We start from the raw sequence: 13,688 nt of genomic DNA, 5'->3' as shown, positions 1-13,688 counted from the left end.
TATGAAATGGCAGAGAAATCTCCCTCTTCCTCACATTCATAATACCTACTTTTCTCCCATAACCGGTTTCCGCTTTTTCGAACATTGTTCAGAATAGGAGGAAAGGGAGAAGTGAAAAAACTCACAAGGAATTTTTATTTAGAATACGAGGAATGGGAGAAGGGAAAAATCTCGCACGGAATTTTCGTTTAGAATTGGGCTGATTAAGAAGTTTAAAGAAAAATTATTTATATATTGTAAAACACTTAACATGTAATGGAACAAATTTTAATTTATTTTGCGCCACACAACCCCTTGAATCTATTTGGTATTTATTCGCCTCTTACGACAGGCATACCTACCGCGGGTATATTCTAACCCCCTAACCCGCTGGGGGATTCTAAATTGATAAAATGCTTCTAAGTTCTGGTTAAGTATAGTTTAATCTTTTACAGTATCGTTGTTTTTGGTTCAAAGGCTTTCGAATTTGCACTGGGTGGTATTTACATATATAGATACATCATATCAAAATCTGAGGAAAACGCAATTCAGAAAAATCTGCTGGTTAGGGCCTGCCTCTATGAATTAAGCTAACAATATACATATGTAATGTAATAATTTGTTTAATAATAGTATTTTACAATTTTTAATCATGGTGAATTTACGTACAAAAATACAAAAACCCAATGCACTAATTTTTGGTATTGCTTAAAGTTTTTTTAAGTAGTATAAATGTATCAGCAGTGAAATTCTTTAGGAAAATATAACTAAACAAAATGTAATAACTGTTAGGTGTACATCATTAAAGAATGCATGTATGATATATGTAAATAATTTTGGTTTTCATCTAAATTTAAATATACAATTAACGCTAAACACATGTATTTATAATTTCAGCATTAATAAATGAAGCCAGAAAAATGCTTGCTCAATACAGACTTGAAAATGGATTAAGATATGATTACACGTATTTCAGAGAAATTTGAAATAATACAACTGCTCTGGTATTAAGCTTTGCGTTATTTTTTTTTTCACAAAGGAAGAGTATCTCAAATTGTATTTGAAATGAATGAAGAATTTTCTTGCTCTTATAAACAATAGAACAAGCACACACTTTACTAAAGATAGTTTTGTGCACAAATATATTAAATTTTAAAAACTGTAGCTGCCGATAAATTAATACATATGTATATATGCAGTTTTTCTTTGAAGACTTAATACTACTTGCTTTTAAAGCTATACTTGTCTGAATCTCATTGTTTCAATGTATCTTCTAAGAAGTTTGCCACTGTAAATGAATAAATATTTTATAAAGGTATCTGGAAAATGGAATCAGCTTAATACATACCTTTAAGGTTGGGGAGCCGCCACCCGTCCGTGCTGCTTCCTCTTCCCGCCTACCCATTTCTTCAGAACGCTGTTGTTGCCGTCGTACACTATCTAAATTCTTTACACCCCTTCTTTCATTTTCCTCGCGTCGTCGCTCTGCTGCCTCGAGTTGCTGTCGACGACGTGTCTCCTTAGGATTGCAATAAGTCTTTTACTTTTTATCAAGCTAACAAGATTCGCCAACTAACTTGACTTACCGGTGATGGCATCAAATTCGATGATTCCCCACCATTACCCCCAAAGCATGATGAACACAACGATCCCATTACAATAGATGTTATTTCAAAATTGTAAGTTTTTACTTTAATGGCTGGTATTATCAAAATTATTATTTTTTTTAAATTGTTTGCTTATTTTGTAGCAGAGCTTGTTTTCGTTTTATAGTTTGCTTCTCATAATCAGCTGTGATGGTAGACCCACCCAGGGAAGGTGTAAAATCAAATCAAAACAGAGTTACCATTTTCAATTTGAGTTTTGCGAACATTGTGGATAAGGATTGTACACAATATTAGCGACCACTTCAAAGCGACAAACGCTGATTTATCGATTACGCTATTGCGACATCGATTTATACCGGATGAATCACATGCCTCGTGTTTCAATGAAAAAGTTCAATGTTCATGTTGTTGTTGTTGTTGTTGTTGTTGTAGCGATAAGCTTGCTCACCGAAGGCTTTGGGGAGTGTTATCGAAGTGATGGTCCTTTTCCGGATACAGATCCGGTACGCTCCGGCCACACAGCACCTTTAAGGTGCTAGCCCGAGTATATCGGGACCGATTTATATGGCCACGTTAAACCTTCAAGCCATACCTCCCTCCCCACCAACAAGTTCCATGAGGAGCTTGGGGTCGCCAGAGCCTCGTCTGTTAGTGAAGCAGGATTCGCCGCGGATAGGTGAGGTTGACAATTGGGTTTGGAGAAGCTATATATTGAACTGGCAACCTGAAGGGTTGTGCTACACTTCGGATTTCACTGTTCATTGGAATGTAAGGAATGAATCTATGTAAAGCCAGCATAAATCGATCTCGTAAATGCGTAATCGAGATCCATGTGAATCAATTTTTTGTTGCATTTGCATTCTAAATTTTTATCGGCATCTGTATCACTCTTCATTGGAACGCGAGGATTGTTGCGTTGCATCGCTTGGCAGATGAGTTCAAAATACGGTTAAGAAATATCGATATGATGAACTGAGTGTTGGTTATTACCACAAACCAACTTACCAATCAGAAGATTACGCATTCAAGAGTTCAAAACTGCTTCGTTTTGCACATCTGCGTCACACTTGACTGCTTGAGCGAATGAAAGAAAGAGAGAAAAAAACAAGAGCTAAAGGAAAATGACGTAAAAATTGCCCATAAAAAACAGCTGATTTTACCATGCGCAATGCGCAATCTTGTGTGTGTGATTTGTGGGTTATTACAGTGTAAACTGATATTTTCTGGAAATATTAAAATTTACAGATAACCAATTCTACACCAACAGCTAACATAATTTTTAAAGACTCTTAAACTGGATCTCAACTTGTTGTTAAAATGTTCATTTCTAAGTCCCTTTCCTTTTCTATGTGTCTTCTTTCTTTATTTGTTAAATACTATTCTATCAATAATCAGCCAAAGGTTATCATCACTACTGCTGTCTTTTAATATTTATTAATTACTTTTCTTTAGTTTTAAGATTTATATCTAAAACTACAGAAATATTTAACTATTATCTGCTATATTTAATTTAATTTATTATTATAAATGTTCAATTTTCATAGCTCATGCTATTCATGACTAGCACTGTTAAATAATTTGTCAAAATTGTTGTGCTAGGAACAAATTTTCAAATAAAATACAAAATACAAATATTTTTTGTATGAATACAGATTAGTTTTGGAACACTCCTATACTCCTAAAGGAGTATTTCTTACACTATTTATGGAGTTCTCGCGCTTTTTTAAGGGTAATAACAAATTAACGTCTCACTTATACTTAACACATGATATTAGCCGTGTTTTTTTTACAAGCGTCGTATACGTTTCGTTTGCGCGTGAAAAAAAACGCCTATCCTCGCTTAGATAATGCTTAGGAGGACCATCTAGCGGTGGTAGTTAAATAACTACCCTGCAAAAATCGTTGGATCATGTGGTCCACTGGAGTACTTACCATTATACTCCACTGTAATGCAGCAATGGACCAACTCACGTTTGGACACAAACATATTGTAAGCCGTTCAATGCTCGTTTTTAACGATTGAAATAACTACACGATGTTTATTGGACTGTGGGTACTCCATGGATTACTCTGATGTAATGCGGAGCTGGAGTATATGGTTCGGTCCTAGGACATCGCAATGTTAATTGGACCATATTTTTTGTATGAATTGTGGTTAATTTTGGAGTACTCGGTTGGTCCATAGCGAGTACTCCATACATGCATGCGTGGAGTCTCGGGATTTTTGCAGGGTACAGCTACATCACAGGGTGTACCGAAAAGCGGATACACAACCCTCTGATAGCCATAGGGTATAACATAGAGCTGAATCTGAATGATGAATTGTGGAAACACATAGAATACATAGAATTAGTGTAGAGGGTGAAACAGAGACACATATTTCAGTTACATCTGAGTATAACGCGTATTGAAATTTAGTAGGACAAATTATATGCGCAGCAATTTCAGAGGTGTATTTAAAGTTTGTCGCTTGGCAGCACAAATAAAGTTTCAGCGTAAACGTATATAGAAGAATAAAAAAACACAGCTTTTATTTCGCTGGAATATACATATTTACTTTGAATTTGTTATTTTGGTAGAGCAAAAGGTGCTGATGTGGTGGTAGTCACATTTTATTTCCATTATGAATAGCCCCAATATATTCGAATCATGATATATAAAATCGTGTACTCATACTCAGTTAGGGTTATTTAAACAAGCGATTCGTATCAGTAATTTGGTTGAGAGTCTTTTTCATCCTGACACCGCGTTAGCGTTGAACGCGAAAGATCTGACAACCGAAGATGCTGATATCCGCAGTGAAGTCACTTTTGGCAAACACATACGATATGTTTTCTCGAAAATCTGTATATTCATATGTATGTATTTAACGTTTTGTTGTTGCAAGAACACGTGAACATGTATACAAATTCATTTGAATGAGTTGAACAAAGCGTGGGGCGCATTCCAAAAGCATAACTGCTGGCGAAGTTGATTAGTGATAACTTCTTAGAACGTACAGTTGCAACTTTACGACAAATTAGTGAGCCTGAAAATTTTCCGCTCCATTCACTCAACGTTTTTATCGATTGGTTGTTAACAGTTGGCTCAACGTATCATTTCAAAAGCACAATTTCTTTCACTCAGCCGATAACTGTGTAGCTGAGCTAGCAGTTGCGCTTTGAAATTCACCCATGGAAGCAAACTTTTGCGTCGTATTTCAATTAAAATTTCATACGAAAGCAGACCAAACACGAGAATAGTTCGTGCGAGACCGTTGTCGCTTGTATCCATATGCATCATAGCTTATACTTACACATAAATTTTTGTATGAAAACGAATAGATCAGGCTAGTTGCGCTTGGTTGCTTTATACGTACTAATACTCAAATTGCTGCGGATATATTAGAGTATCAAAAAATTTACCTGATGACGATCTCTGCCACAGAGAAAATTTGTTGGTTATGAATGTGGATTTTTTCTGATTTATTATTAGTATTTATGACCCAATGCAAAGGTGAGCACGCGCCGTGGGGTGAATGATATGAGGGTGTATAAAAATTTCATATCGCTAACGCTGCGCCTCAGGGTACCAGGGCGAACCCTGTTGTACTGAAGCCCTTATCTCTCTTTCTTAATAAAATTAAAGAAAAAAAAACTTTTTTAAAAATAAGCTTTTATTATTGCTTAATAAAATTAACTAAAAAGTAAAAAATTAAATTAAAGAAAAAAACCTTTTTTAAAAATAAGCTTTTATTATTGGTTAATAAAATTAACTAAAAAGTAAAAAATAAATTGACTGTAAAGAAATATAACACTTTATAAATTCATTGTAACATTTAACGATAATTAGGCTTCTACGTCTGCGACAAAAAAGTTCCATATTGGACATAATTATATATTTTTAACATGAAAACTTTACACCTAAATTATTAACACCCCTATTATGAACTCATACGATACACGATAAACGCTTGCAATCTGTTATACCGTATTATCACCCCTATTATGAATTCAAACGATACACTATAAACGCTTGCAATCTGTTATACCGTATTATGAAACAAGTAAGAAAGGTTAAGTTCGGGTGTAACCGAACATTACATACTCAGTTGAGAGCTATGGTGACAACATAAGGGAAAATAACCATGTAGGAAAATGAACCGAGGGAAACCCTGGAATGTGTATCAAATGAAAGGCATTAAAGTGTATTTTATGAGGGAGTGGGCCATAGTTCTATAGGTGGACGCCATTTAGGGATATAGCCATAAAGGTGGATCAGGGTTGACTCTAGAATGCGTTTGTACGATATGGGTATCAAATGAAAGGTGTTAATGAGTATTTTAAAAGGGAATAATCCTTAGTTCCATAGGTGGACGCCGTTTCAAGATATCGCCACAAAGGTGGACCAGGGGTGACCCTAGAATTTGTTTGTACAATATGGGCATCAAACGAATGGTGTTAATGAGTATTTTAAAAGGGAGTGGGCCTTAGTTCTATAGGTGGATGCCGTTTCGAAATATCGCCATAAAGGTGGACCAGGGGTGACTCTAGAATGTGTTTGTACGATATGGGTATCAAATTAAAGGTATTAATGAGGGTTTTAAAAGGGAGTGGTGGTTGTTGTATAGGTGGTCGCCTTTTCGAGATATCGCCATAAAGGTGGACCAGGGGTGACTCTAGAATGCGTTTGTACGATATGGGTATCAAATGAAAGGTGTTAATGCGTATTTTAAAAGGGAGTGGGCCTTAGTTCTATAGGTGGACGCCGTTTCGAAATATCGCCATAAAGGTGGACCAGGGGTGACTCTAGAATATATTTGTACGATATGGCTATCAAATTAAAGGTATTAATGAGGGTTTTAAAAGGGAGTGGTGGTTGTTGTATAGGTGGTCGCATTTTCGAGATATCGCCATAAAGGTGGACCAGTGGTGACCCTAGAATTTGTTTGTACAATATGGGTATCAAAAGAAAGGTGTTAATGAGTATTTTAAAAGGGAGTAATCCTTAGTTCCATAGGTGGCGCCGTTTCGAGATAGCGTCATAAAGGTGGACCAGGGGTGACCCTAGAATTTGTTTGTACAATATGGGTATCAAAAGAAAGGTGTTAATGAGTTTTTTAAAAGCGAGTAATCCTTAGTTCCATAGGTGGACGCCGTTTCGAGATATCGCCATAAAGGTGGAGCAGGGGTGACCCTAGAATTTGTTTGCACGATATGGGTATCAAATGAAAGGGGTTAATGAGCATTTTAAAAGGGAGTGGGGCTTAGTTCTATTGGTGGACTTTCGAGATATCGCCATAAAGGTGGACCAGGGGTGACTCTAGAATGAGTTTGTACGATATGGGTATCAAATTAAAGGTATTAATGAGAGTTTTAAAAGGGAGTGGTGTGAAGGCGTTTTCCAGATATCTACCAAAATGTGGACCAGGGTGAGCCAGAACATCATCTTTTGGATACCGCTAATTTATTTATATATGTAATACCTGCCAAGATTTTAAGGGTTTTTTATTTCGCCCTGCAGAACTTTTTCATTTTCTTCTACTTAATATGGTAGGTGTCACAACCATTTTTTAAAGTTTTTTCTAAAGTTATATTTCGCGTCAATAAAACATTCCAATTACCTTACCATGTTTCATCCCTTTTTTCGTATTTGGTATAGAATTATGGCATTTTTTCATTTTTCGTAATTTTCGATATCGAAAAAGTGGGCGTGGTCATAGTCGGATTTCGTTCATTTTTCATACCAAGATAAAGTGAGTTCAAGTAAGCACGTGAACTAAGTTCATTAAAGATATGTCGATTTTTGCTCAAGTTATCGTGTTAACGGCCATGCGGAAGGACAGACGGACGACTGTGTATAAAAACTGGGCGTAGCATCAACCGATTTCGCCCATTTTCACAGAAAACAGTTAAAGTCATAAAATCTATGTCCCTACCAAATTTCAAAAGGATTGGTTAATTTTTGTTCGACTTATGGCGTTAAAAGTATCCTAGACAAATTAAATGAAAAAGGGTGGAGCCACGCCCATTTTGAAATTTTCTTTTATTTTTGTATTTTGTTGCACCATATTATTGCTGGAGTTGAATTTTGACATAATTTACTTATATTGGTAAAGATATAAAATTTTTTGTTAAAATTTTACTTTAAAAAAATTTTTTTTTTTAAAAGTGGGCGTGGTCCTTCTCCGATTTTGCTAATTTTTATTAAGCGTACATATAGTAATAGGGGTAACGTTCCTGCCAAATTTCATCAAGATATCTTCAACGACTGCCAAATTACAGCTTGCAAAAGTTTTAAATTACCTTCTTTTAAAAGTTCGCGGTGCCACACCCATTATCCAAAATTTTACTAATTTTCTATTCCGCGTCATAAGTTCATTTCATCCACCAAGTTTCGTCGCTTTAGCTGTCTTTTGTAATGAATTATCGCACTTTTTCGGTTTTTCGAAATTTTCGATATCGAAAAAGTGGGCGTGGTTATAGTCCGATATCGTTCATTTTAAATAGCGATCTGAGATGAGTGCTCAGGAACCTACATACCAAATTTCATCGAGATACCTCAAAAGTTACTCAAGTTATCGTGTTAACGGACGGACGGACTGACATGGCTCAATCAAATTTTTTTTCGATCCTGATTATTTTGATATATGGAAGTCTATATCTATCTCGATTCCTTTATATATGTACAACCAACCGTTATCCAATCAAACTTAATATATTCTGTGAGCTCTGCTCAACTGAGTATAATAAATTCTAGCATGTGAATCCCGATCGTTACCGTTTATCGTTTATCGTGGTATTGCCATACGCTAACTATCGCAGCAGATGTTCAATTTTCTATGCTAGCTATCGTTGATAAATTTTTCCACGAAACGTTGGGAGCTATTTAAATATCTTAATATATAAAAAACACGTGTCACACCTTTGAGGCCAATGGACTCCTAAACTACTGAACCGATTTTGAATTTGTTTTGCACCCCGTGTGTAGTTTGATCTAACTTGAAATATAGGATAGGTTTTATCTCAGTTTATACTCGCAATATTATTTTATTGCAATTTTTTTATTTGTTTATACGTAATAATAAAATGTTACGTATACGCAGTGGTGCACCTCTTTTCAGTTGGTATGGATATATTTGTGCACGTGCTTATTTAACTTTACATACATATAATATATATATATAGCACATCACCAGGGCCGGCGAGAGGGGGGACCGAGGTTTCTGAGGGGGCCCGCGATTTGAGGTACTAAGACATTTTTTTTAATTCAGGAGAGTCTTTAGTTGTTTTATGTGCAATTTTTAAGCCGAATTTCGAAAGCAACGAATATCTGCATTTCGTTTTAATATTGTAACGAATTTGCTGCAAATCCTCTTATTTGCAACCCTCTGCTAAGTTCGTATCGCTAAACTGTTGAATAAATAACTCCAATATGTAATAATGCAAAATGGCCTTTATTCAAGTACTTCACAATAACACTTGTACTTTGCAACGAATAGCTTACTTAATAACCAAACTGATTGACAGCTCAAATGAAACTCTACTATTCAAAATAATACTGCTATAGCTCGCTAGATAGCGCTTAATCCAAATCTCAAATCAAACTGAATTACTTCTTACTCGCCTGCCCCGCTTTTATAGTTTACGCTGCATACTTCTAGGCTCTTCGATTTCCAGAACTTACTAGTTATTGCTCTCTCTTGTGACAACTCAGATAAGATATATGCATGTGTTTGTGCATTGCCGCTCCGCTGCTCGTATACGTACATATGTGTAGACGCAATTATTTATTCGTTTATGTAGATACATAATGATTGAATTATTGATGTGAATGTTTGTAGTTTACAGTCTCTCGCGCATACATAGGCGTATAAGTAAATGCATCTGTGTGTGACTTATTTCGGCTGCCTTATATATGTGTACACATGATTTGATTATTGACGTAAATACTGCTTATCGTGGCCTTAGATCGCCTTAGTGATGGTATAGCTTAGTGATGCTAATATCCGTGACACTGCCCTCCACCTAAGTCTGATCGTCCCGGTCAGACAAATCTCTCGATCTAAACGTTGCCAGCCTTTCCAAATGGACCACTTTCATTTTGGTTCGTGGTTTACCGATGGTTTGTATGCGGTACACTACATCATTGATCCGTTTTACAACTTTGTATTGGCCTTCCCAATTACACTGCAATTTCGGGGACAAACCTTTTTTACGTTGTGGGTTGTATAACAGCACCAAATCTCCTTCCTGAAAACCTTCTGAATTAATTGCTTTATCATATCTGGCTTTCATCTTGTCACTCATAATCTTTGTTCGTTGCCTTATCAGATCATGTATTTCTCTTAGCTCTTCTTCCAAATCACTAGTGGATTTCCTGACGTTTCTCTCCGCATTGGCATCTATCCCGAACTTCAAATCAGCTGGCAGTCTAAGGTCATTCCCATTCTTTATGGTACTTGTCTACTACTTTCCTTAAGTGCTCCTCCAATGTTCTATTGAATCGTTCTACCATAACATCGGATTGAGGATGCAATGCAGTTGTCCATGTTTTTCGAATGCCCAATGACTTACACATTTCCTGGAACACAGCTGATTCGAAATTCCTGCCTTGGTCAGAATGTAACTCCATTGGTACACCATACCTTGCAACCCATTCGTTTTTAACCACTTCTGCTACTGTTTCGGCTTCTTGGTTTGGGATTGGGTATACCTCTGGCCATTTACTGAAATAATCCATAACCACCAGTACGTATTTGTTTCCGCGGTTGGTAGTAGGAAATGGACCTGCGATATCCATGGCGATCCTTTCAAATGGCGCACCTGAGTTATATTGCTTCATCCGGCCATGACTTCGTGTTCTTGGCCCTTTCGCTCTGCTGCAAACCTCGCAATTCGCAATCCACTCAGTGACCGACTGACGGCAACCAACCCAATAGAATCTCTGTTTAATCTTCTCGAGCGTCTTCGTAATTCCAAGATGACCTACGCTTGGACCATTATGCAGCTCGCTGAGCACGTCAGGAATCCTCTTTCTGGGAACAACTATCAGTTTATTCTTGTATTTACCATCCTCACTCTCCCATACTCGATGAAGGCAACCGGATATCAATTCTAAACTGTTCCACTGTGCCCAATATGACTTCGCAATGGGACTCTCTGCTGACATCTCTTCTCTGTTTGGTCTTTCATTTCGTTCGAGCCCTTGCATAACACGTGACAGATCTGTATCTTCTAGCTGGCACTTTCTTAGCTGTTCCTTGTCCCATTCATCTGTACATGTTATATTCATTAGCCGGACATCTATAATGTCTTCTTTAGCCTCGGCTTTTGAACAGTGCTTGCATTCCAAACTACATGGTCTTCGTGACATTGCATCAGCATTTCCATGGGTACTACCTTTTCGATGCTCAATGGAAAAGTCGTAGCTTTGTAGTCGCTCGATCCACCGTGCCAATTGTCCTTCCGGATTACGGAACTGCAGAAGCCATTTCAACGCTGCGTGATCTGTCCTGACACGGAATCGGTGGCCGTAGAGGTATTTGTGAAAATGTTTAATGCACTTTACCAATGCCAACAGCTCTCTCCGCGTAACACAGTAGTTCCTCTCTGGTTTTCCAATCGAACGGCTGTAATATGCAACTACCTTCTCCTGTCCACCGACCAGTTGTGATAAAACGCCTCCTATAGCATATCCACTCGCATCTGTATCTAGAATAAATGTTGCTCCTGGAATCGGATATGCTAACATTGGGGCAGTGCATAAACGCTCCTTCAATGTTTGGAAAGCCACTTCTTGCTCCTTCTTCCATTCAAAAGCTTTGTTTTTTCTTGTAAGCTCATGGAGGCTATGGGCTACGCTGGAAAAATTTGGTACAAATCGGCGGTAATATGTGCACAGCCCAAGAAAACTTCTCAATTCATGTAGGTTCTGTGGTCTTGGCCAATCCTTTACTGCCTCTATCTTTTCATTCGCTGTACAGACACCTTCTGTAGTTACCTTGTGGCCCAAATAATTTACTTCCTTTTTAAACAGCGTACACTTTTTGGGAATTAACTTCAGACCAGCGCCAGCTATTCTCTGGAAAACTTCCTCCAAGTTCTTAAGATGTTCATCAAAACTCTTGCCCAATACGATGATGTCGTCCAGGTACACCAAGCATGTTTTCCAATGTAGTCCTTTCAGTACCTGGTCCATGAGTCTCTCAAAAGTAGCTGGTGCATTATAAAGTCCAAAAGGCATCACTGTAAATTGCCAAAGACCATCACCGACACTGAAGGCTGTTTTCTCTTTATCTTCCTCCTTCACCTCAACTTGCCAGTAACCGCTTTTCAAGTCCAGTGTGGAAAACCATTTCGTACCAGATAGCGAGTCCAGACTGTCGTCAATTCTTGGCAACGGGTAGCTATCCTTTTTCGTAACGTCATTCAACTTCCGGTAGTCCACGCAAAACCTCATTTTTCCATCCTTCTTCTTTACAAGTACTACCGGTGAGCTCCATGGACTAGCTGATGGTTCGATGACGCCGCTGTCACTCATTTCTTGTATGATTTGACTCACAACTCCCGCTTCGCTAGTGGAACACTACGTGGAGCTTGACGGATCGGCCTCGCATCTCCAGTGTCAATTTTATGTTTCACAACATTGGTGCGGCCTGGTTTGGAACCATCCTGGTCAAATATGTTCGCGTATTCTATGAGCAGTTGTTTTGCCTTACTCTGATAGGCTTCCTCTAGCCCATGCGTCCATGCCGTGATATCATTTGAAAGATCAGTATTACTAGATGAAACGTGTTCCTGGAGCTGTTCACAGTTAATAACTACTTCGGCCTCTTGGCATCTTCCCAAAATAGCTCCTTTGGTCAAATTGAATGGTGACTTGAACTCATTGAGTACTCTTACCGGAATACGTCCATCTTGTTTTGTCATAGCCAGGGCTTTTCCTACAAGTATGTTCAGTGCTGATTTATTTGCTGCTTCGACAACCCACAATTTGTTTGTCCCACAATCTCCATCAACCTTTGCCCAGATGACTGCTTCTGATTTTGGTGGTATTTGCTGACCCTCTTCCACCAGCACTCGTTTACTACTGTAGCCTCTCTCGTAGCCGAAATTAAGTGGCACATCCATGTTCTTATATCGCATCGTCTTGCTTTGCATATCGATTTTGATGCCTTGGTTGATTAAGAAGTCCACTCCAATTATGATTTCATCAACAATACCTGCCACTATAAAATTGTGAAGTACCGTGACGTTCCCAATTGCTACTTCACATTCTACTTCTCCAATTACCTGGGTGTCTTCTCCAGTAGCTGTACGCAATATTGCTCCATGCAATGGTTTTATCTTCTTGTTGACTAAATCCGCTCGAATGATGGAATGAGATGCACCCGTATCTACAGTCAGTAAACGTTCCTTTCCATCCACATGTCCTCCGACAGTAAGATTGCTCGACCTTCTTCCAATTTGTGAGATAGAGTTTATGGGGCATTTAATTGAGGGAGTCAGCTGTCGCCCCTTGCTGCTGACTCGCTTTAGTTTAACGATTGATTTGTCTTGGAGTTTTGCTCATCTCCTTCTGCTCTGCGTTTACGACCACCCACATTGTTGGAACTGTTAGGGTTGGTGTTGCAATAACGCGCAATATGCCCTGGCTTTCCACACTTAAAGCATTTGACTGCATCATTATTCTTCTGCTGCGTACCCTTCAATGCTTCCAAAATTGCGTCTACCCAGTCTGGCTTTTCCACTTCCACGCGATGAGCTTTGTACGCTTGCTTACTCAAAAGTGAGGCTGTTTCCTGAGTCAGTGCATGCGATACCGTTTCAGAAAACGTTAGTTTTGGATTCGCATATGTAGCCCGCTTCGTTTCCACATCTCGTATGCCATTTATGAAGCTCTGGATTTTTACCATTTCAGTTTATTCCACGGGTGCGTCTGCATTTGCAAGATGAGCCAATCTTTCAATATCTGAAGCAAACTCCTGCAATGTCTCATTTGCTTTTTGGTAGCGGTTTTGCAACTCAATTTGGAATATCTGTTCCCTATGCTCGCTTCCGTAACGTCTCTCTAAAGCGCTCGTCAATGTTTCGTAGTGGTTCCGCTCATACTCTGGGATGG

The 13,688-nt window shown here is 38.2% G+C and overlaps 1 protein-coding gene across 3 annotated transcripts; it reads right to left on the bottom strand.

The window, feature by feature from the left end:
- Positions 1–776: 776 nt before the first annotated feature.
- On the bottom strand, positions 777–1,791 carry Svip (small VCP interacting protein). Of its 3 annotated transcripts, none has more exons than XM_067787896.1 (3): positions 1,566–1,791; positions 1,328–1,516; positions 777–1,267 (listed from the first exon to the last, which is right to left on the bottom strand). In XM_067787896.1, the coding sequence occupies exons 1-3, from the start codon at positions 1,632–1,634 to the stop codon at positions 1,253–1,255; spliced, it is 273 nt and encodes a 90-aa protein (XP_067643997.1). In that variant the 5' UTR covers positions 1,635–1,791; the 3' UTR covers positions 777–1,252. The 3 variants fall into 3 exon arrangements, with proteins under 3 accessions (XP_067643997.1, XP_067643998.1, XP_067643999.1); XM_067787897.1 differs by having other exon boundaries at positions 786–1,267; positions 1,328–1,498; positions 1,557–1,790; XM_067787898.1 differs by having other exon boundaries at positions 903–1,267; positions 1,328–1,498; positions 1,566–1,783.
- Between the last annotated feature and the right edge of the window lie 11,897 nt (positions 1,792–13,688).

Source organism: Eurosta solidaginis, chromosome 5 (assembly GCF_040869045.1).
Source record: "Eurosta solidaginis isolate ZX-2024a chromosome 5, ASM4086904v1, whole genome shotgun sequence".
NCBI classification, from domain to species: domain Eukaryota; kingdom Metazoa; phylum Arthropoda; class Insecta; order Diptera; family Tephritidae; genus Eurosta; species Eurosta solidaginis.
Note: the sequence above shows the minus strand (reverse complement) of the source record. Positions and strands in the feature narration are given on the sequence as shown.